This window comes from Mercenaria mercenaria, chromosome 4 (assembly GCF_021730395.1).
Source record: "Mercenaria mercenaria strain notata chromosome 4, MADL_Memer_1, whole genome shotgun sequence".
NCBI classification, from domain to species: domain Eukaryota; kingdom Metazoa; phylum Mollusca; class Bivalvia; order Venerida; family Veneridae; genus Mercenaria; species Mercenaria mercenaria.
In genome coordinates this window covers 64,050,292-64,075,484 of record NC_069364.1, presented here as the reverse complement: position 1 = coordinate 64,075,484, position 25,193 = coordinate 64,050,292, and the positions used below count along the sequence as shown (strand labels likewise).

At 36.0% G+C, this 25,193-nt stretch overlaps 3 protein-coding genes across 3 annotated transcripts in view; all 3 read left to right on the top strand.

The window, feature by feature from the left end:
* LOC123552925 (uncharacterized) overlaps positions 1-15,251 on the top strand; it is a 106,474-nt gene extending 91,223 nt beyond the window's left edge. Inside the window, exons 49-56 of the mRNA XM_053541508.1 lie at positions 1,026-1,136; positions 3,082-3,249; positions 3,716-3,931; positions 4,111-4,191; positions 4,695-4,877; positions 8,029-8,129; positions 9,381-9,499; positions 11,362-15,251. Of these exons, the coding sequence (XP_053397483.1) occupies positions 1,026-1,136; positions 3,082-3,249; positions 3,716-3,931; positions 4,111-4,191; positions 4,695-4,877; positions 8,029-8,129; positions 9,381-9,499; positions 11,362-11,519 (1,137 nt within the window). The 3' untranslated portion in view covers positions 11,520-15,251. The remainder of the gene's footprint in view (positions 1-1,025; positions 1,137-3,081; positions 3,250-3,715; positions 3,932-4,110; positions 4,192-4,694; positions 4,878-8,028; positions 8,130-9,380; positions 9,500-11,361) is intronic.
* A 2,726-nt stretch (positions 15,252-17,977) lies between these two features.
* On the top strand, positions 17,978-19,067 carry LOC123553435 (tereporin-Ca1-like). Its single transcript, XM_045343149.2, has one exon. It carries the CDS (start codon positions 18,119-18,121, stop codon positions 18,878-18,880), a length of 762 nt encoding a protein of 253 aa, XP_045199084.2. The 5' UTR covers positions 17,978-18,118; the 3' UTR covers positions 18,881-19,067.
* Positions 19,068-20,645: 1,578 nt separating this feature from the next.
* On the top strand, positions 20,646-24,939 carry LOC123553434 (acetylcholinesterase-like). The gene is made up of 2 exons (XM_045343148.2): positions 20,646-22,552; positions 24,669-24,939. Exons 1-2 carry the CDS (start codon positions 20,970-20,972, stop codon positions 24,937-24,939), a joined length of 1,854 nt encoding a protein of 617 aa, XP_045199083.2. The 5' UTR covers positions 20,646-20,969.
* The last annotated feature ends 254 nt before the right edge of the window (positions 24,940-25,193 follow it).

Here is a 25,193-nt window from a genome sequence, read left to right as displayed (position 1 = left end):
AGGTAAAGTTCAAATATGGGTCATCTGAGGTCAAAAACTAGGTCACTAGGTCAAATCAAAGAAAATACTTATTTATACTCAAGATTTTTGCTCCAATTTTAATGATAATTGGTCAGAATATTTTTTTCCATGGAATCACTAGGTCAAACATGTTTACACTGTTATGGTGTGTTTCTCAGGTGAGCGACCTAGGGCCATCTTGGCCCTCTTGTTATTAGTTGTATAGGGTTCCTTTTGGCTGCAACAAAGAGCATGCGCTCTGAGTAGTATAGGAGTCCTTTTGACTTGGTGGATGTGCATGGGCTCTAGAAGGGAAAGTCCGATAATGAGCCAAATTGGCCCAGACACTTTGGAGTTATGGTCCTTGAATAACCGGAAATCAGCCTTTTTACTCTTTAAAGTTACATTTGTAGTGAATTAACGATATATAAAGAATGACTTACTATTTAGATGATTAGGCATTTGTGGAAGACATGCGCTTTTCACTCTAGTTTTAATTTGTTGCAACATTTGAAAATAAAACATTTTTGTATGGGTAACTCATAGGTGGTAATCTTCTAATATGATATGTACGGAGTTCACAAAGTCAAACACCACTGTAGCATGTCACTGGTTGTTAGAATTTGTGCCCTTTTTTATTAAACCTAAGTACTGTGAAACCTGTATTTAGCAGCCAGTCCACAGAGCAACACAATCTGGCTGCTTAAGGTAGATGGCAGCTTAACCCTTACCCTGCTAAATATCTATAATGAACTTGTCCATCTTTAAATTTGGACAGTACCATTAACAAAAGGGGTGCTTACCAAAAAATACTGACTAAATGGCAAACAGTGTAGATCTTGATCAGATCTACACTGGTCGCAAAGGCGGTGTCAGTCATGTTTAGCATGATAAGAGTTAAAACAATGTGAAATTAGAATGAAGAGTCATTTTGATAAGTTAGCTTACTGCCTGCTTAAGCTGGTTACTAAAGCAGGTTCAGCTGTAATTTCAAAGATTTAACATTATTCTTTTTGTGTTTGCAGTATGCTGAATCAAAGAATTGTGTGATGGAGTTTAGACAAAGTCTTATTACTTTACGTATACCAACCATAGTTGTTGTTGTTGGTACGGGGTATGAATGGGAGAGGAAAGAGGTATGTTTTGATACTTTGTTTGTCACTGTGTTAAATGTCTTGTTTTGAAGTACCATAAATAGTGACAGATTTGTGCAGGACATAATCAGAAAACCAATACTGTAATTGGAAATGCCTGCAGTAATATGATATTGGCACATCACAGCCAGTTTACTAAGTTGGCATGTTGAAAAGTTCATAAATATGACATTTTAATTTTATTTTAAAAATGATTACATGATGTTATTACTGAATACTTGTTATTGTGTTAAGGTATGTCATAAACAACGTATGAAATGGAAATGGCTGTTCTTATGTTGTTATTAGCACATCTTAGCCTATATTATTGCTTAGGCTGTACCTTCATGCAAGTAAAGGTGTAGTAATGCTACTACCTACTTAAGACATGCCAGTGCCTTTTAATAAGTGTGAGGTTGGATAAATGGCTTTAGGTAACAACTGTTCCAAGGTGAAAGTTTATGTGGAACATAGGTTGGATTAATGGCTTTAGGTTAGACCTGTTCCAAGGTGAAAGTTTATGTGGAACGTAGGTTGGATTAATGGCTTTAGGTTAGACCTGTTCCAAGGTGAAAGTTTATGTGGAACGTAGGTTGGATTAATGGCTTTAGGTTAGACCTGTTCCAAGGTGAAAGTTTATGTGGAATGTAGGTTGGATTAGTGGCTTTATGTAATAACTGTTCCAATGTGAAAGTTTATGTGGAATGTAGTTTGGATTAGTGGCTTTATGTAACAACTGTTCCAATGTGAAAGTTTATGTGGAATGTAGGTTGGATTAGTGGCTTTATGTAACAACTGTTCCAATGTGAAAGTATATGTGGAATGTAGGTTGGATAAAAGGCTTTATGTAACGACTGTTCCAATGTGAAAGTTTATGTGGAATGTAGGTTGGATTAGTGGCTTTATGTAACAACTGTTCCAATGTGAAAGTTTATGTGGAATGTAGGTTGGATTAGTGGCTTTATGTAACAACTGTTCCAATGTGAAAGTTTATGTGGAACGTAGGTTGGATTAGTGGCTTTATGTAACAACTGTTCCAATGTGAAAGTTTATGTGGAACGTAGGTTGGATTAATGGCTTTATGTAACAACTGTTCCAATGTGAAAGTTTATGTGGAATGTAGGTTGGATTAGTGGCTTTATGTAACAACTGTTCCAATGTGAAAGTTTATGTGGAATGTAGGTTGGATTAGTAGCTTTAGGTAACAACTGTTCCAATGTGAAAGTTTATGTGAAATGTTGGTTGGAGAAATGGCTTTATGTAACAACTGTTCTAATGTGAAAGTTTATGTGGACTGTAGGTTGGATAAATGGCTTTATGTAACAACTGTTCCAATGTGAAAGTGTATGTGGATTGTAGGTTGGATTAGTGGCTTTATGTAACAACTGTTCCAAGGTGAAAGTTTATGTGGAATGTAGGTTGGATTAATGGCTTTAGGTAACAACTGTTCCAAGGAGAAAGTTTATGTGGAATGTTTGTTGGATTAGTGGCTTTAGGTAACAACTGTTCCAAGGAGAAGGTTTATGTGGAATGTTGGTTGGATTAATGGCTTTAGGTTAGAACTGTTCCAAGGTGAAAGTTTATGTGCAGTGTAGGTTGTACTAATGGCTATAGGTAACAACTGTTCCAAGGTGAAGTTTATGTGGAATATAGGTTGGATAAATGGCTTTAGGTTAGAACTGTTCCAAGGTGAAAGTTTATTTGCAATGTAGGTTGGACTAATGGCTATAGGTTAGAACTGTTCCAAGGTGAAAGTTTATGTGCAGTGTAGGTTGTATTTTTGGGTATAGGTAACAACTGTTCCAAGGTGAAAGTTTAAGTGTGATGCAGGTTGGACTAATGGCTATAGGTCAGAACTGACCCACAGTGAATGATTATTTATAATGCAGGTTAGATTAATGGCTGTTGGACAGAACTGTTTATTAGTTGATATGTATTTGTTTTGTAGGTTGGGCTAATGTCTGTAGGACAGAACTGTTCCAAAGTGAACCTGCAGTTTGAGAATGAAGCTGGGTATCTACAGATCCTGAAGCTGGTACAGGAGAAAATCTCTAGCAGTAAAGGAGAGACAGATGTCAGCCAGGATGTTGATACACAGAGAAATATAGCTTTACAGGTACAACTTTCATATACTTTACACTCACTGACTGGCAAGCCATTCAGTATGTCATATTTTCTGTCATTGGAAATATATTTTGACATTAGCTTTGGCTATAGCACTGCAAACATGGGTTCAATGTAGACATTAAATAATAAATAGATTGAACAATGGACCAGTGATCCACATGTCCTGTTATAATATTAACTTTTTGGAAGACATTGCATTGGTATAAGTCTATAATTTTGAAAGTATTTCATACTTTATACTTATTAGTATTTACTAGCTTTAAAATATATAAATTTTATACAAAAAGACCACGTTATCTCTGTTCAAGAATGGTTTTCAGCAAGGTCTCTGTTCACAAGTGCTTAGTTGGTCTTTATAGCAAAGCTTTGGTTATATGTCATTTTTACCTCAATCATTTATGGTTACCAACTTGGACCTGTCAGTATGCAGAAACATTTAATATTTCTGTTTTCAGGAAGTGTTGGAGCTTACACAAAGGAAGTTCTTGCGTCATCTCACAAATTCTTTCTTAAGCATTGACCTTGAACCATACCCTTGTTTGTTTGTCGTGGATTTTATCACAGACAAGGAAAAGCAGGAGTGGGAGTCTGCAAGAGTTGAGGAGCAAGCCAAGAGGGACAAAGAAGAAAAGGAACAAACTGAAACCAGTGCGAAAGGAGACCTGAATGAGGTACATGCTGATAACAGATGCCCTATTACCCTAATGATAGATTTTCAGTGTAAATTTGATATTTTATGATTTGTTTTTACAATACCTTTCCATATCTTGAATAAATTAACTTAACAACCTTTTTTAAGCTTTAAGAGGGTCTTTGTGGAAATAACTTTAATGAAGTTTACACTTTTCAGGGAAAGCAAGAAAGCAAAGAACCTGTTAGAGCCCCACTGAAATCTAAGTACTGCTTCAGACTGATGTGTGAGCATACTGAGGTAAATAATTGTTTGTCTTCTTTGCTCTTTGATTATTTGTATTGATGTTTTCGTGGTCTGCAGCTTTGCTTATGTTGAAATAAATCTTAGGTCCAGTTAGACAAATTCTGTGTTTTTTTAACGTCTCGGAGCAAAAATGTGCAATATTGGAATATTTTATTACTCAGAATAAAACATGACTTGCCGGATATTTTGACTTTATTGTAGTCTTATTCAGCACAATGCAAGGTCAGCAGATGGTATTGTGTGACACAGATAGGGTCATCATGGCCATCTTAAACTAAGAGTTCCATTATTTTATGAGATTGAACCACTTGATTACCATTAGTCAAGCTAAATATCATGTGCCAAAAAAAAAAAGAGTCTGGTATTTTTAGCAGGTGTTCAGTTAAGTAACCTGAATGACTGTGATAAATCACTTAAATGGTGATAGAAAATGTATAAAAACTGATATTAAAGTTCAATGCAAAAGTTTGTTATACACTGTCATGTTATGATTTCAGGGCTGGCATGTTATGCCAAAGTATTTAACATTTCCAGACCTTGACTTAGAAGATGAACAACAGTTGATAGAGAATTCAGCCCCATACCTGACTAGAATTTACACCATTATGAAATACAGTAATATACTGTTGGAATGCTTGACAAAGCCAGAGGGAGAGATACTCCAACAAAGACTTGAAGAGGTTTGTAACTTTAACATTTCGTAGTGATTTATTTCAAGCAGAAAATGTTAAACAGATAAAAACTACACTTTTCGTTTTTAACTTTCACTCTCCTGTCTGAAAAAAGCAAAAAAAAAAAAATTGTGAAGATTTTTAGGGAAATCGCACAAATCTTTTTTTTTTCAAGTAAATATCCTTTTAAAAATAATGTGCTTTCGCTTATTTGCTACATTTGAAATCTATTCATTTGACTTTGAAAATCACCCTCTAAACCAGAAATAAGAGAACAAAAGTAATTCAGCAAAACACAGATTACTGAAGGTGCAAGGGGATGGGCGGGAATTTGACAAACATTTGATGTACCAACCAGGCTCTAGGGTGGGATTTAGACAAAAAAGGTTGTCTCTGGGGTGGGGATTTAGACAACAACATTTTTGAAATGTCAAATTCCCCTGGGTCAGCCCGAAATTCACTCACGCTCAGAATCGCGTATTTTCATTTGGTAAACTTACAGAATAATTCAAGATTACGTTTTATAATAAAATCAGAATCGTTTCTGTTGATATAAAACCATGACGGCAACATGAAACTTTATGCTAATGAACCGGTGGAGCGCAATAAAAACACGTGCAGTGTTCCCGCCAAAATTAGGAACGGATAACATAAAACACATAACAATTACATATACATAGAGATATTAATTCCCGCGGAACTGCACGGCAAAAAGCCTGTATGATTATTTGACATACATTTTGCATGAGCAAAACAGTCCTTTTCTGTTACTTCTATGGAAAAACCTCTTGTTTTAATTAAAAGTGCGGGGAACGACGGGGAGTGGCGGAGGGGTGGGGGGGGGGGCAAACAAAATACATGCTGTACACCATATTTGTGGGTGTCCTTCAGGTCCCGCTGCTCCTACGCCTATGTTACACTTTCTGCTTATCATTTTGAACATTCTATTATATTTTCTTCGATCGCGCGCCTTGTTATGATACACGTGTGAGCAGCCGAAAAAAAGAATTATTAATCGGTCTCCGTGGACTTTATCAACAAGACTTTGTGCCAGAGACAATAATTAATCTGTGCTCGTTTAATCCAGCAGAAAACTGAAGTGACGTAACACTTGCGACGATTACGCACAATGTCATATCTTGTGGAATTTAAAAGCATACTCCAGCCTACATGTTCAACATAAATGTACGATATATAAAAATAATGAACAGGAACAAAAAGAAAATATCATACCTTTGTTAAAAACCCTGACTGGCAGTTTCAAGAATAATGTAAGACTGAAGTAAAACTTTAACGGAAAAACGTTTCAGCTCACATTACCGTTAATTATTCATGAATGATCTGAAAATAGTATTTGAATGTTTAGATCTGTTTCTGGACATCGTACTTCCGGTGGACAATAAAAGTTGATAAAATGATAGTTCGGGGATATATTTCATAATTGAAATCGGCGGTTATAAATAACAATATTCTACGCTCTATGACTTCTCTCTGAGTCAAATATAAATCTGACATAATAATTATAATAATAATGATGATAATAATAATTTAATAAACAGAGAGAATGTGTTCGGATCCGATTTCGCTTTTAAAGAAATCTAAATTAGCAGCCTTCGGATCAAGAGTTTAAAAAGAGATGCTTTCATATAGGCCTAAACAGCAAAATTATAATAAAAAAAAACAAACAAACAAAAAAAACCCAGATAGGTTGATGAAATGATAAGCAATTAAGCATTTTTTAAACATATATTTCAAAAAGTAAAATTTAATTCTAGCGTGATGTACGTCAAGATGTCTATCTTCTATCGGCTAATTGTGTATCTACACCTGTGTAATTCTTCCCTTGTGCGCCTCGAATAAATCTGCATATTGCCAGCAATACTACGTCATTTATCTTATACGTCATAAGTTTCTTTCGGAGAAAAAGAAGCATACTCAACCGGGACTCGGTATGGCGAATATTGTGTTTTGAAAACTGAAAATTGTGAAAGAAATTGGATATGTGGTGGACTGTAAATACTTCAGTAAGGATGCTAAAATACAGGTTATCTTTGAACCATGCGTTTGGAAATGATGTTAAATTGAGCAAGTCATCGTTTCAAGGGCATGGTGCGATTGATGCCTGAATTTCATCGATGTGTAAAAGAGCTTGTTTGTTTACAACTGATTCACTGAGAATTGGATAGAGCTACAGAGGACTAGGAAGATTTTTGGAGTGTTTACACCTTTGATAGGTTAAAAGTGAGTCAATTTACATTTTTGTTAAATCTAAATAACATATTTTTAAACATAAAATTTCAGTTCACTCAATGCATTTACATGTAGCCTTGTAGGGAATTGTAAACGAAATGAGTTTTGAGTCGCTCCCGATAAAATTCACGTGAATTTTCCCGTTATACTTAAATTTAGAGAGCAAACTCCAATGGCGACAAGAAATTACAATGGGAGACTGCCGTTGAAAATATAAATTTGTCATTTATTTGGATATTTGGCAAAGCAGAAAAAAATCGTTAAATTTCTCGAGGGTGACTTTTTTCTAGTTTATCAAACCATGTGTACTTCGCCGGTAAGTGTCGTAGTTTTGTCATATGACACCAAAGTTGGGGTAAACCTTTGGAATGGAACAGACTTTAGAGCTAGTTATCCAGTGTTTTTTTAGTAATACAAACATAGACAATACAAGTAAAAACCATATGAGCCGTGCCATGGGAAAACCAACATAGTGGCTTTGCGACCAGCATGGATCCAGACCAGCCTGCGCATCCGTGCAGTCTGGTCAGGATCCATGCTGTTCGCTAACAGTTTCTTTAATTGCAATAGGCTTTGAAAGCGAACAGCATGGATCCTGACCAGACTGCGTGGATGCGCAGGCTGGTCTGGATCCATGCTGGTCGCAAAGCCACTATGTTGGTTTTCCCATGGCAGGCTCAATTACGAATTACTAAGATGAGCCCAGATGATGTAGCTATTGGCACTTGGGTAAGACAAGATATGCTGAAGTGTGACAGAATGTTACATCTATCAATGCTCAAGTGAACTGGGATGCTGTATCTGTCCATCCATGCTCAAGTTATCAATGTTTCACAGTTGTCTTTTGGTCATATATTTTATGCAACAATGTCAGACATCTAAAAAATGTAACAATCACTGCTCTTTTCAGATTGGAATAAAAAGTGGAGGTGACTTCAAGGAAGAATATTTAAATTTGCGTACGTCAGTGATGCAAGAGGACAAGGCAAGATCTATGGCTGGTCTACACAGGTACCTGCGGTCTAATCTACTCTCATGTGAATAAGTGATTTAGTCATCAAGTTGTTTAAAGATACCCAATGGCTATCTTCCACGAAATATTTTATTTTAAGATATTTACTTCAAATGTATAGAGTCCCTCATCAGATGTATATGATTTTAATAAATATATGAATTATGTGCGCATATCGAGCTACAGTCATAATTAGTGTCATGTAGTAACAGTTGATTGTTAAAAAAAGCCCTTTTTTAGTCGCAGTACACATTTATACTGTGTTTATCTATACATGTATGCAGTTTGTACTGTTTCAAACCTAATGCTTGTAAAACTTGACCAAATTCAAATACCTAGATTGTTCCTCTTCATTCCTTATACTAGTATACTTCTTGATTAAAAAAAAATGTTATTTTATAAAAAAGAAAAATTCTGTGAAATCATTAATATTCATGGGGGAATAATTTTCGTGAGTTCCGTTGTTGAGTCAATCCACGAAATTTAATCCCAACGAACAAGAAAACTTCTCATTCATTTCATGTTCCATAGTTGAAATCCACAAATTCATATCCCCACGCAACTGCCGTTTTGACCAAAATCACAAAATTTTTTGCCCTCGAAATTAAATGATTTTACAGTAATGTTATACTCGGGTGATAAGAGAAAATTGTAACTCTTACATAGTAGTTTGGCTTTGTAATGTCATGATGTGTTCCCTGTTTGTGGAAGTAAATTTCCTGTGCTTTAAATATTCTACTGTGAGAAAAAAAGAGCTGATATAAAAATCATTTGTTTTACTTTCTTGTTACTATTATTCATTGAATATAACATGCAAGAAAAATATTGTATCACTGCCGTGTTAGTGCCTAAATAGGGTTACTCCCTAGCCTAGATACTCTGATCTGCAGTCAGTGGAGGAATCTTACAGCTTGGTTGTGTTCTACGCTTCGGAAGGATCTTCCTGTATATTTCGTTATCTATCACAACAGCAATTTTTAGTTGCCATGTTGTGGCTGTAAATTGTCTCCCCCATACTTGAACTCAGTGTTGTTATATTTTCTGGTCCTGTGGGATCATGGAGTCAGTTCAGTATCTGTGTAATACAGTTCCACTTAAGCCAGTGCTAGTGCACTTGAGTGGTCTACAACTTTCTGTTGCCTCTCATGAACAGACTCAATTGAAAGTAGTCTTCTATAGTTTTGCTTGGTTGCATTCTAATAAATTGCTTCCGAGGGATCTTCTTATAGATTTTATTGTATACATTGCAGATGTCAGGTTAATGGAAAAATGGTCTGGCTATGTGATAAACATAAGAAAGCAGGGAGAAGCAAGACTGAAGAGAGATATGCTGACAAGTTCCAAACAGCCGATGCTATACCAACAGCAGGTAAATACAGAAGTATCTCAATACTATCAGACAGCTGTTGATGAAGCTAAAATTCATTTTATTATATTCTCAAAGTTGAAAGTTTATGAAGAAAATTCATTGTTGTGTTTTTGGAGCAGCACTACTAGTATTTGGTTTATGTTTTTGTCAAATGATGTCAAATTGTGCCTGCAATCTTGCAGAACTGGCCATGCTTGTTATCATTACACCAATGTTATATACAAAATAAACACTTTTTATGTGCCCGTTTTGGAAAAACAGGATGTATTATGTGATGGCGCGTGTGTCGGTCCATCCGTCCGTCATAATTCCTGTCATGAGCATAACTTTATAACCATTAAAGGTATTGACTTTAAACTTGGCATGTAGGTAGGTGATTATGAGACAATGTGCAGAGTGCATGAACCATAGTGGTAGGTCAGAGGTTAAGGTTTCAGCAAGGTGAAATTTGCCATGATTTTTCATACCCAGAGCATAACTTAAAAACTATTAAAAGTATTTACTTGAAACTTTGCATATAGGCAGATGTTGATGCAGACTGCAACAATTTATATTGCAAGCATCCCCCTCCACTATCCCTGCGTGCACCCCCCATACTTGAAACTTTGCATTTAGGCAGATGTTGATGCAGACTGCAACAATTTACATTGCAAGCATCCCCCTCCACTATCCCTGCGTGCACCCCCCATACTTGAAACGTTGCATATAGGCAGATGTTGATGCAGACTGCAACAATTTACATTGCAAGCATCCCCCTCCACTATCCCTGCATGCACCCCTCATACTTGAAACTTGGCATATAGGCAGATGTTGATGCAGACTGCAACAATTTACATTGCAAGCATCCCCCTCCACTATCCCCGCATGCACCCCTCATACTTGAAACTTGGCATATAGACAGGTGTTGATGCAGACTGCAACAATTTACATTGCAAGCACCCCCCCCCCCCCCCCCCCCCCCCCCCCCACCCAAAAAAAAAAAGGTGTCAAGATCACACTTTTAGGTCAAATAACTCAAATAGATGTCTGCTCTGTATCTTCTAAACTGCTGGAAAGCTTTTCATAAATAAACTTCAGTTATTAACCTCATAAGGATGATGTGTAGAGTGCACAATCTAGGTCACTATGTTCAAGAGCAAGGTCACACTTAATGGCCAAATAACTTAACTTTATGTTCACTCCATATAATCTGAACTGCTTGAAAGATGGTCATAAAACAAGTATCGGTTGTTTACCTCATCAAGATGACATAAGAGCACATGACCAAAGTCACTAAGTTTAAGGTCTATGTTAGAGGTCAGAGATCAAATAGCTTATATTCCTGTAAACTCCATATCTTCTTAACCACTGGAAGGATTTTCACAAAACCAGCATGAATTTTTAACCTCATTAAGTTTACATGCAAGGTGCAGAACCGAGGTCACAGGGGACAAGGTCAAGGTCACACTCAGTGGTCAGAGGTCATGATCGCAAAACTTTTCCTGTATGAAAGTGGTGTCATAACCACCTTTAGTGATAGTTTTAGTTTCTTATCCTTTGGAATTATGGAGTCCTTCAAAGGTTGTAATCTGTACTTTTATTTCATCTTTGGTAGATTTTATTTACTATCATAACAGCAGTATTACATGCTGGCTGTAAAATTTCCCCCATAGTTTTGAATATTTGTTGTTTATAATTGCAGATCCATGCCATCCACTCAGATCTATACTTTTAACAGATTTCCATTTAAACTAGTGCTTGTGGATGTGAGGGGTGTTGCTCGTTTCATTACCTCTCATGAACAGACCTAATCAGTACAAGTCTGTCACAATTTTGCTTGGTTGTTATCTATTCTTATTTTGATTTGTTTTATTCCACTTCAGATTTGCCAGAAAGTTTTGCTCCAATAGAACCAGAAGCAAAGGATCAACCCGCACCAGTGGAACAGAACCGACAGAGGAAACTGTTCCGGCGCAACATCAGTGATCAGAGACCTGGTAACCTGAAGCGCCAGACAAGCCAAGCATGTAACATGATGTAATGATATAACTCGGAAATCAATTTTAGACTAGCTGGTCTGATAATCTTTTACTTCTATTGATAGTTACAGGATCAAGCATGAGCTAATAATTGTACAGTTCTGAACGCCAGTTATTATTGAAATCGTGAGGAATGTGCAAGGAATAGATTTTTATTTTAGATAGCTCTGAATCATTGTACGAACACTTTATGCTTCTGCTTACAACACATGATACATGATATATGACGATGTGCGGACTTATTGACTGAACAGTCATCAGAAATTTTTCTGTTGCGGCCAAGAACGAGATTAGTCTATGAACTTAAAAGTTTTCCTGTGTATTTGGAATTGAACTGACCTTTCAGGGTATATCAAAGCATATGTTGAAGTTCAGTATGAAAATAGGATAATATTGACTTAGTATAGCCAATTAGTGTATTTCGTACTTATTATCCTTGGACACGGGTATTATTTGACAATGTACCTTTTTCTCAAACAAGTATATTTGCCTGACACATTATTTCCTGATCTCATTATATCGTATATTATTTGTTATGTTATTTTCACTTCTAATATTTTTAAGCAGTAAGCCTTCATGACTCGGTGTTATAAAAAGGATTTTGGAGACCAGTCTAGAATCTTCAGCATCTGATTGGTTACTTGTGAGTTCAAGTTTAAAATCAACCAATGAATGGGCAGCATTTTAGACTGGTCTCAAACTAGTTTTATAACCTTGGATAAGGTATCAGAATTTATTAAGTCATTGAAACTAACAAAGGGCAAATTTAAATTTGAACATAGCGCTTTTTATCTAGATACCATACTGTATTTATAAAGTTTATGACTTTCTGATGTTGACATTCATTTCATAGATTTGTCTTTCATTAATAAGTTATAGTTAGAAATTTAGGTTGTTTAGTTGATTTCATGTTTATGTAGATAAAGCTATTGTAGATAGATGTGAAGGATGAAAAATATTTAAATTATGGTTGTAGATCTATAACTGTTAATGTTTTTACAACATTAATAAATACAGGATGAAAAAAAATCTCAAATATTAAGGTATTTCTGGATTATGTTTGATGAATCGGAAGTAATAGATAAACATCATGTATCCAGATAAAGTAGAATAAAGCCTGGACTTGATACAAGGAAATAAATTGTTTTATTAATTTATGGCAACTGAACCCATTAGTACCTATAAGTAAATTTATTAAAACAACAATGCAATTACATTTTTAAAGATAAAATGTAATATTCAACCATTTCATATGTTATATGATATTGAATAATGTCTTAAAATCAGCATGTAATGTGCAGTCTCTTTAATCATGGGCTGCGAGATATCTCAAAAACAAGCCAACAGAAACATAAGTATTATTTCACCATATTTTCTACCATATGTTTATGTACAACTGAGAAGTTGTGTTAAAATTTTGTAGAAAAGTTTCTGTTTGCAAATATGTAAAAAAAAAAGAGAGTTTTCCCATAGACTACCATTATGAAAACTTGTGTAAGGTCAAGATTTTTCAATTCAGTCTAGGAAAAAATCAAGCACACAACTTTCTTTTTTATTTGCCAGATTTTCAAGGTATATTCAGAAGTTTTGAAAAAGCAGGGTTTAATCAAATTCTACATTGTAAAAAAAAAGAGTTTGATCTGAACAAGCAGAAAAACCTTAAAGAAAGAATAGTCACATTTTCTGTTTAAACTTTTTGTAAGCTAGTCAGTTTTGATGAAAAGAGAAACTAAGATCTGCAGGTATTTTGTTTATATCCGCCCAGTTCATATTTGTCCAGTTCATAGCAGTTCATATCCGTCCTATGATATATTTATTAATTAAGCATTTTTTATCATACATTTGTTTTGAATTATTTATATCTGGCATTAATGAAGATGCTTATATCTATATATCTCATAATTTAAATATTCCATACACATATTTGAAATGAACATATCCATATAGACTGATATTTGGTCACTCAGGGGCATTTTATTACTACCCTGCTGGTGGAACACTGGAGGGGACTATAGGAATACTCTTTGTCTGTCTGTCCGCAAATCTAGATTTTGCAATTACTCAAAAAGTATTCAAGCTAGGTACATAAAATTTGATATGTGAATAGAGGGCAATATGTAGATTATGCAAGTATATGACTTATGCTTGTAGGTCATAGGTCAAGGTCTTTATTGAAGGGCAGGTAAAAATTGTTTCCTCTCCACAACTTTTTATATGCCTTGGCGAATTATCTTAGTGCTACACACAAAACGTTCCCCATGATGAGACAATGTGTCAACACATGAACTATGCTTGTCGGTTAAAGGTCAAGGTGACTATTTAAGGTCAAGTAAAAAGTTGTGTCCACTCCATAATTTATATATACATTGATGGATTTTCTTACCACTACAAGCTAATGTTCCTTTTGACCAGACAATATGTCGCATACATGACCCATGCTTGATGGTCAGAGGTCAAGGTCACTATTGAAATTAAAGTAAAAAATAGCTATTATTCCTTAGCTTCTAAATGCCTTGAAGCATTTTTGTATACACTCACACACATGTTCCCCATAACCAGATGATGTGCTGCTTGTGTTGCTTGCATGACCCATGCTTATCAGTCAGAGGTCAATGTTACCATTGAAGGTCAAGTATAAAGCTTTCTGCTCCATGACTTTAATTGCATTGAGGGATTTTTATTTCATCTCTGGCCCAACTTGACTCAAAGCTGTACACTTTTAGTGCAGATTTGGCAGTTCTGTCCACAAAGTCTCCAGTTTTCCTATATACCATTCCAGTGTGGTACACTAACACTGTTGCCAACAACCACAAGGCACAAACACTGGTAGGGGACTTCTGTATTGCCACTGCAATACTTGTCACTTGTTTATTTTAATACTTATTTAACTGGTCAAAAAAGTGTGTTCCACATTGCATATGCATGTATGCTAGAACAACTTTGCTGATTAGTTTAGAAGGAGTATATGAATTTATTTATTTTTACATTATTTTTACATTATCTATTTTGACAATCATTGTGATATAATAATTACATATTTTACTGGAAAAATTATATATTATGTATTTATACTTTTTGTACGAGCTGTTGACACTGTGATACTGTTATACTTATTTATAGATGTTGAATATGTATGAACTAGTACCCTGTTTGAGATTTATTGATACAGTCATTAAGCATTTGTGCGAAATTATCTTAAACATAACGAACGTTTTACATTTAACTGTATGTCCAGCTGTTATATTCAGGTGGATTACTGTATATCCAAATGAAACATTCCATTACATTCCCAAGGACACACTGCAATGGGAGTAGCCAGGAATCGAACGTGGGGCCTTCACCTTTGTAGGAAAGCATCTTAGCTCTCTCAACCAATGTGTCCAATATCCAGCTGTAACATTCCATTTGATAACTGTAATATCCAGCTGTTACATTCCATTTCATTACTGTTAACTGTACATCCAGCTGTTACATTCCCTTTTGTTACTGTTAACTGTATATCCAACTGTTGCATTCCATTTGGTTACTGTAACTGTATATCCAACTGTTACATTCCCTTTCGTTACTGTAACTGTATATCCAGCTGTTACATTCCCTTTTGTTACTGTTAACTGTATATCCAACTGTTGCATTCCATTTGGTTACTGTAACTGTATATCAATCTGTTACATTCCCTTTGGTTACTGTAACTGTACATCAATCTGTTACATTCCCTTTTGGTTACTGTAACTGTATATCCAAACTGTTGCATTCCATTTGTTACTGTAACTGTATATCCACTGTTGCATTTCATTTCTTACTGTAACTGTATATCCAAGTGTTACATTCCTTTTATTATTGTTAACTGTATATCCAACTGTTGCATTCCATTTGGTTACTGTAACTGTATATCAAACTGTTTGCATTCTATTTGATTACTGTAACTGTATATCCAAGTTGTTACATTCCGTTTAATTATTGTTAACTGTATATCCAGCTGTTATATTCTCTTTGGTTACTGTAACTGTATATCCAACTGTTGCATTCTCTTTGATAACTTTAACTGTATATCCAAGTTGTTACATTCCATTTAATTATTGTTAACTGTATATCCAGCTGTTATATTCTCTTTGGTTACTGTTAACAGTATATCCAAATGTTACATTTAATTTGATCAGTTAACTGTATATCCAGCTGTTACATTCCCTTTGGTTACTGTTAACAGCATATCCAAATGTTACATTTCATTTGATTACTGTATCTAGATATCCAACTGTTACTGAATGTGGAAAAGTTGTCATTTCTAGTCTGTCACTAGTCTGTGATAAATTTTGAGATTTATATAAGATGGGATTTTAATAACCGTTTTTGTCATTTACATTGTTTGTCTATTTTCAGGACATTAGAATTAACGTTGCTTGACTTTGTGTCTCTTAGATCATTGTAGTATTTTTTACCTATTGTAGATCATCTTATTATACCCTACTAAATTATGTATTGTGTTAGAACATGTGTCGCCAGTTTAATTGTCTCTCGCCTGTCTGTCTCAAATTCTGTAAGGACAATTTTCGTACAAGTGATAGTACTTTTTTCCAATTAATACAGTGATTGATATTATATTGATTATCATTTAACCTTTTTAACAACTTTCCACTGTTTAAAAGTTTTAGAATATTGGAATATTTAATAGACCTATGAGCTCTAAATGTCTTCATTTTATGTGGTTAAATGTATTAATTTGCATTCTACAGGTAACAGTTGACAGTAAGGGTATTTTTCATCCATAAACACCAAAACTTGTACACACTTTTGTAATAAATACAGCACTTATAGTTTCATTATGTTTATTATGCCTCCTTGTTTTAAACGATTCCACAGACAGAGTTTCAATTACCTGAAGGCCTTTCAAGTTTTCGTTACCAGACCGAGAATTGTGCCTTTATGTTATGGGCATCGTCTCCGTGACGATTTTATAAAAAAAAGACAGTGTTGATTCATGTTGAGGAGTTGGAAATTACTCGTGGAGAACAGGTTAGTATTTGTAGAGAACCTAGGAACACTGGTTAGGTTAACTGCCCGACTTAACATAACTTAAATACGTTGAATTAAGCATTAGGGAGAGTCTGGAAGCGGGAATATCCCAGTACAAATATAATCAGTTGCTCAGACTGAGAAACTTCTATTGGATCATATTTTTCACAAATTGCATTCTTCACACGTGAAGAATACGAGCCTGTGTCTCCACATGTATGAAGAATAATATAGGATCAAATTCTTCATATAAAATCGCATGTTCCACATTTCACAAGGAATGCGTCTCTTTCTTGTGTCTTAAAGCAAATTGAAAGCCACAGTATATAGATACACACCCGTGGGTCCGCACGTGATTGCCCTTTCGAAAGCTGCACGTAACGGTTACTAGTAAATGATGTGTATCCCTGTTGCCAAACTAATCCATGTTTGATTTATCTAAACAAGACGCCTTCGGAAATAACTTCACGAGGGAGTAGCCGTGAATCTGCATGTAAAGCAGTGGATGAAACAGAGTGGTACTATTTCTTGGCGTGTACATATGACGAAAACAAGGCATGAAGGGCGCAATTAGCCGGATATGCCTCCGTGGTCCACTCGAATGTAGTCCATATCAATATATAGTGCAATTTTCCCGCCTAGTAAAGGCCATTTTCATGCCAGATATAAGCTTTATTTGTGCTTGATTGTAAAAAGGAATGTCCGCAGATGATTTTAAGCTACGTTATATGCTTCAGAAGATGATTGGAAGCTGCCTTGTAAAATGAAAGTGAAAGTAGGTATTTCCTGATGTCTACCTACGCAATATTAACGTTTTCATCACGTGTCTCAGTCACGTGACCATGGTTTCACTGCATTATGGTCAACCCCATATTTTTTTGGTATATTTTGATTGCCTAAAGACAGACCTTCAAGACAAGGGTAGTCTCGCAGGAAGTGAAAGGCTAGAAATCTTGATAAAAAATATGTTATAAGTTGTTAATTTTATATAGAAAATAGCAGCGGATGCATTTAATACCTTCATACCACAAGTAGGTCGATGGGTTACACGTACAGCAAGAAAATATAAGAGTGCGCAAATTGTATACGAATTAAGCGTAACGCCGTTCAATCTTATATTTTTTATTCTGAAACGCCTTTTATATAAACAGCAGATCTAATACTGCAGCACCCGACGCATCTTTGTCAGTATTTCCATGTTTTATATTAAACGTTATTTTATTCATTTTAAAGTTAGTGATATTGGCTATTGTGCAGCATGACATTTAAAAACTTGTCACAGAGGGCATAAGATTAACATAATTTTTAAATATCTCTTCCATATCAGACAAAATACTTTATGTAACATGTGTGTCAGCAGTTTTTTTCTATCTGGAACAAAAAGATAACCTCTGTATGAAAATGCAGGTAAGTTATATTTTAGTTGATTAAATACACCGTGACTGAGGTATTTTCCTTCATGACTGAGCAAATAGACCTGGGATACGAGGAATGATAGCTTATGTTTATGCCTATAAAACATTTAACCAGTTACGAACATTTTGATTTGGGACTCCAACGACCATTGCTTTAATATACAAAACACTGGAAAATGTATACCGTAGGATCAACATTGTTGATCTTATCCTGTCTTGGACTATTGTCACCGTCTGCTAGCGTTTCTGTTAAGGATGTTTCCGGTGCAGAAGAACAAGAGGAGCCTATAAGTGCTACAATAGCGGGAATAACGTCTGCTGCAGCAGCCGCTGTTAGCGCGGGAACAAGTGTGGCGGGAACAACTATGAGTGCGTTAATGAGTGACGGTTATGCTGTCACGTGCGGAATCGAAGTTGAAAACTGGACGAAATATGCATTTACAATACCAATTGCTCATGTAAAAGGTGGGACGCTTTCCGTTCCGCCAATTGCAATATTACCGGCGAAGAGAGAGGTAATGATTTCTCATAAAGCGTCCGGTACAGCCACGGGGGTGTATGGGACCGTTTCATGGCTGATAGAATCGCCGGGTGCTAGCCATCAGCGTCGACTTGTGGTGATGTGGTCTGCGCCGTATGACTTCAACTTGCACAGTAACACGCTTGCCGTAGGGCTGACTTCTCCTGGGGATATAACACATCCCTCGGGGCCGACATGGTTCGACAAGATGTATTACGACGAGCAAATTGCCACATTGAAGTACATAAAGAAAGAGTTCATACGTGATTTCTCCCCGATCATCTACGAGGATACAGATTATCAAGTTGTCGCCACGATGGGGTCCAGCCACAAAGCACAGGTCAAGATTCATATAAGACCCAAAAACTTTGATGATCTGGCGGCAAACATCAAAAGTCAAATCCAGAGGAAAAAATAAACTGAACTGCACTGTCACATACCACTCTACATTATGTTACGATGATTTAGAGTGTCGCTCTGTGTTTCATCTGTACATGTATTATTATTAATGACATTTCTCTTAAATTTAGTTTCAGAAATTAGTTTGCTTTTAAAATATTTTTCGGATAACAAAAACCTTCATTTGATAAAAAATAAGAATTTCATTGTTATTTGTTTTATTGTTCATTATGCCCTCAGTGTCGAAGTCTGCCCGTCACACTGTATACTCAGCCCCTGCAGTTTCGTTGATTTTGTTATATTGGGGATCTGTGAGCGAAGATAAGTTCTCGAGTTAGTTATGTAAACTGCTATTTTAATCGCATGTTTCTTAGCGTTGCATAAGGCAAATGGAATGAATAATCAATCAGTTTGTCTGCAGACGTTCTGCTATATGTAATAATTTAACAGAGAACGTGAAAAATACCTTTAGAGATAGTTTGCAAAATGCAGATAAATTACAACTGTTTTATTGCTGAGAGACATTAATAGAAGCCAAATCTCTATGAAACTTCTTGAAATCGGAAAATTTATGTTTAAATAAAATAGCATATCAGGTATGCTAGTTCACGTGTGAACACTTTGACTTAAAAACAGCAAATAAAATATCTATAAAAAGAAAAGGTTGCGATGAAAATGCCCAGTTATTGTGTAAATACATTTTAACCCTCAGAACAGGGATGAATTTTCAATTCCAAAGATATTTACACAGTAATGAATGTGTTCTAATAATGCTCTGTAATATGCCGGGTTGTTGTCTGGCATTATCACAGCTACACAAAATCAAAAGACGTGCATGTACCGTGATTGTACAGGACTCTGCTCCGGCCAGATAAATGCATGTTTACTATCTGAGAATAATGGAATCGCGGATCCCACTTGCATTCAGTTTGAGTGATTCTCAAGTTTTGTAACCCAAAAAACAACAACGCATTCTAAAACAAAATGGCCAAATCTGTCATCTCGAACTCGTTTATCTCTAAATTCGGTTATCAAAAGCTCGGCCTCTTGGAATTCGAGATACCGAGTATTCTCAGCTGTGTAAATTCAATTTTCTTTTCATCACATATTTACAAAACAATTTCAGATCAAATCTGTGTTTAGTACTCAAAACAAAAGTACATCTAAAGGTTTATAGTTCCACAACTACACACATCCTTGCGAGGAAAGAACATTACAGACCCCACTCATGAAGTATACACATGAGAGCGCCATTTCTCATACATGTATTTCCACCCTAAATTTACTAAATTCTATCAGCAGTGAATATCTATCTCTATCCCATCCTTTTCACGGCCCCATTTTTACGGAATGACACCTGCAGGCACCCAAGGGTATAGAAGAATTCTGACGAACCTTAAATGCAGATACCCGGTCAACAGAGAAAACGGAAATGAAAATCAGACAGGAGTAGGGCCTAAGCTATGTTCAAGCTGCAATAATGGCATACATATCTAATAAAAAGCATTGGACCAAAGCCTGATTCAAGCTGCAATACTGGTATAATTATCTAACTAGGGACATGGGGTCCAAGAATGGTTTAATATGCAATTATATTATGTAATTATAGTTTTATGTTATTACTTACAATAATGGCCAAATATCCTTGTTGCACGTCACACACAGGCCGTTGCGAGTTATTCCCCGTACTAAAGATCAGACATTTTTCCAGAAAGAAAATCACGAATAATAAAAGGAAAGCCCATTCTCTTTTTCTATCTGGCTTTCTCCTTGAAACGCTCGTTTAACGGCTCGTTAGATTCGCCAGTTATCTCGTGATCAGAAACTATGATATTATCCAGACAGTGCTTAGAAAAACACCACCTCTGATCCTAGATTAGACAATCGGACAGTAAACATCTCTGCGAAATTCAATTACTTAACATACGTTCAAGCAGTTCCAAGATATAATCGATATAAATCATATTCAACTTATCACCCGATCGTTTGCAGTTATGCATATATGATAATTGATCTAATCGTAGAGAAAACCCAACTTTTGTGAACATCAGTGGAATATATAATTCATTTATCTGGGAAAAAAAACAGAACTGTTTTTCTTGTGAAACATGGATCGGATATTTAACATTCAACAGTCAATAATATTTCTGTTATTAACAGTGTTTGTCTATATAACGGAGAGTGTTAAAACTCGTGAGATAAACAGAAATACACGTGCTGGGGCCTTCATTGGGCTTACATACCTCGTCGAGTTTGATGGTGAATATCGAAATACAACATGTTTTCTTGGTATTCCATTCGCAAAACCTCCTGTTGGTGAAAGACGATTTGCTAAGCCCGAGCCTTATGGGCCTATCACCACTTTGTATAATGCAACATTTCACAGACCGCACTGCATGCAAACAAAGGCAACATATGAGTATTTAAAAATATATGAGCAGAGTGAAGATTGTTTATATCTAAATATCTACATTCCAGGAAAAACTCTAAAACAGCAGATATCATACCCAGTAATGATATTTATTCATGGCGGGAGTTTTGTCGACGGCGGCGCAGACATTTACGATGGCAGTAAACTAAGTGCTTTTAACGACGTCATTATTGTAACAATTAATTATCGTTTAAATATATTCGGGTTTCTAAGCAATGGATATAATTTAAAAGGTAACAATGGACTCTGGGACATGAAGCTTGCTCTACAGTGGGTTCATAATAATATTCAAGACTTTGGTGGTGATCCTTCCAGGGTTACTTTATTTGGAAATTCCGCCGGGGGAGCTGCCGTTCTGTATCAGGCTATACACCCTGATAATCGAGGATTGTTTCAAAGAGTCATAGCCCAAAGCGGAAGTTGTTTTGCATTCTGGGCAATACAGAAAAAGCCTGTACGTAACTTCCGGTGGTTTATATCAGACGTAGGATGTGACAAAGGTGATCATAACGAAATTTTAACATGTTTGCGTGAGAAACCTGCAGAGGAACTCAAACTCTCAGAAAATAAATACACAACTCAGTTTGTGCCTTCAGTTGACCTTGACTTTTTACCAGAAGACCCTATATCTTTGTCAAGGAAACAAACAAGGGCGGGCAAAAATGCCATGGATTTCTTTTCCGAACTAGATTTGTTAACTGGCGTGACGAGTAAAGATGGAGCATTTGCTCTAGGGTATTGGGAGGCCGGAATCGCTGAAGCAGACGAATTTGCAGACATTGCATCCGGGGTGTCGGAAAAATATTTCAAAGAAAAATATATTCCAGAAATTGTATCCGACATGTATGACGATATTCCGAAAGTTCTTTTAGAATCAATAAAGCATCAGTATACCGACTGGTCCAAGGTGAAAGACCCCGTTTCTATACGAGACAGACTAATGGAATTTGAGTCTGACGTCACTTTCTTTGTTCCAGTGACTTTTACGCTGAAAACTCACCAAACATCTCAGGGAAATGAAAATTCGAACAATAGTTATTTCTATGTTTTTAACTATAAGCCGGGTTTTGCACCGGAACCAAGCTGGTTGACCGGAGCCACGCACGTGATGGAGTTGCCGTATATATTTGGATTTTCAAAGTCGTTACAACGCAAACTGATATATGATTATGATGCAGCCGACCCCTTCATAGTGTCAAAAGAAGACCTTAATTTCTCGAAAATTATGATGGCGATTTGGACCAACTTTGCAAAGACAGGGTAAGCTTTATGCAAAACCAATTCTTAATAGCAAACTACAAATCGAATGTATATAGGATGAGGCGTTCATGAGTAAAATAGTGTGATCGTACATATAATTGTAAAACAACCACAAGGCGCGGGGTCTATAATGGCTGTTTTTGGCCCCATCTCAGAACTTCAAGAAATTGACCCGAAAAATAGATCGAAACATTTTTGCAATAAAACGAAACATTTAATTAAATACCTGAAAGGTGGTTACGACAGCAACCAGTCTGCATTTATCCCTGTAAGTTGCAGTTTTGTACAGATTAATTTGTTTTTGTGGCATATACGTTAGTTAATCGGGAAACAGTTTAATACATATCATTACTTCAATGTCTGAATGATTCATTTAATGTTGATTTCTTTCCGTAACTATGGTTACCGAAAGTTAATACTGTCAAAAGCAGCATTATAACGGATATTGATACATTCCCAAGTTAAGTGCTATTCATTGTAATATTACTTTAATCTAACAACTTTGACATTTAATCATTTATTACGTAATTTATCAACTGAATACATAATGCATTTTAATCTATTCTTCTTCAGTTATATTTAGATTTGATAGTGGCATCGTCACTTGAACCTTAAGTTAAGTTGTCTGTCAGCCTCTTGCACAGTCAAGCCAATTTATATTTGCTTGCCACTGTTTTCCTACTATCGAGCATACCCCAGGTACCAGACCCAGGTACCAGACTAGTACAACATGAGCACATTCCAACATCCCCTAGTTCTAGGTCTGCATGTACAATACCATGCGCAAACGCTTACTTCATTGTATTTGATATAAACTTTGTAAAAGCTTGATGATGTATGCCTGCTTTGTAATTTTGCTCTCAAAAAGTGTCCGTCGTTATTATTCACAAAAGATCAAATTCACAATGAGTATCAAAATTAAAGTTTTCCTGTGCATATATTTCAGTCATGTTGAGTTGGTACACACCAACCGTTAAACTCCTTATTTTACAGTGACTAAACGCAATTAGAATCATCTTCTTGGCATGTCCAGTCATCCCATGAAGTTTCAATGTTCCGGATCAAGTGGTTCTCAAAATGTGGATCCGAAACGGTTTTTTATGTTCTGGCCTCTGTGACCTTGACCTCTGAAAGAATGGCCCTAAGATCAATAGGGGTCATCTACATTCATGTCTGATCATCCCGTGAAGTTTCAACACTCTGGGCCAAATGGTTCTCAAGTTATGGATCGGAAACGATTTTTTCATGTTCTGGACATTAATAGGGGCGATTTACTCTGCATGTCCAATTATCCTATGAAGTTCCAACATTCTGGGTCAAGTGATTCTCCAGTTATTGGTCGGAACGGGGTTTCTTGTTCAGGCTCCTGTGACCTTGACCTTCACCCAAAATCAATAGGGGTCGAAGGTTCTATGTCAAATGATTGTCCAATTATTGATCGGAAATGGACAGACAGGGCAAAAACAACAATATGTCTACCCCAGTGACGGGAGTGAGGGGAGGGGGCGGGGAGATATAACTAAACATGTGTCAACAGGACACTGTTGCCCCTACTTCCGGTCACTGTACATTATTTCAAGAATCTAGGTGCTTTATTATGTCATAGGCAACACAATTTTATGCACTTTATGTTTTTTTAATAAGCCAAGGCCTATAACTCTTGCCTAGCTTAGTACTTGTCCAAACAGAACATATGGTGTGTAACTTCACATGCTATATAATAATCCTTTAAGTTTTTTTTACTCTTTGAGACACATGGAAAACAAAATTATGCTCTTAATGCGTACTTCTGACCAAATCAAGCGCCATAACTCTTCTTGTGCACCGTGAAAACTTAAAAGTCTGGCTTACATAGTTTCATGATAGTAAATTATAATAAATTAAACATGCAACATAAATGTATATCTAATAAACTCTGCTTATATATTATAAACACTGTATCACACTGTTCATAATGCAAACTGGTCCTCCGTACAGCCCGACGTGACGTGAATAATAAGCTTACCCTTCACGACACACAATTTCTCACATTAAAATATATATCATCAAAGTTCGGCTGAATAAATAAATCTTCTTGGCTATTCATTCTGAAATACAGTAATCTTTTCTTTTTCAGTAATCCAAACATCATGAATGGAACTAGTGATTTCCCGACATGGCCGCCATTTGAAAACATAAATCAACAGTATTTAGAACTAACAGTGAACATGACGTCAGAATGTGTTAAACACCATCTTGCGGCGTCACGTGTTGCATTCTGGGAGCACCTTGTTCCCGTACTGACAGAGTGCAGTATAAGTAGATCTAGTGCAACATTTATTTTCCCGCTCGTATCATACATTGCAGAATTCTTCATTTTGTGTGTCTTTTTCATATCATGTTATTAAAGCCCTTTGAAATGATTTCTTAGTTTTTTCTGTTGTTTTCTACAACTTGTAGATTTAATTTCTTAAGACAAACGTGAATGAGACAGTCCCATAAAACAATGAAGTCAGCAAGAATATTTGCATATTTGAAATAAAGTTGTCATTTGTTCTCTCTGCTACCAGACAGTATAGTGCTTAAAGCAATCTTCCTATTTACTGCGTGCAGTGTCGGTGAAATCGCAGCATTTGTAATGTTGATTACTGAAGCCGACAAG

Coding starts and splice junctions, on each gene's coding strand:
- LOC123553434 (XM_045343148.2), top strand. CDS start 20,970: ATGGATCGGATATTTAACATTCAACAGTCAATAATATTTCTGTTATTA. Junction 22,553..24,668: donor ACCAACTTTGCAAAGACAGG/GTAAGCTTTATG, acceptor TTTCTTTTTCAG/TAATCCAAACATCATGAATG.
- LOC123553435 (XM_045343149.2), top strand. CDS start 18,119: ATGTATACCGTAGGATCAACATTGTTGATCTTATCCTGTCTTGGACTA.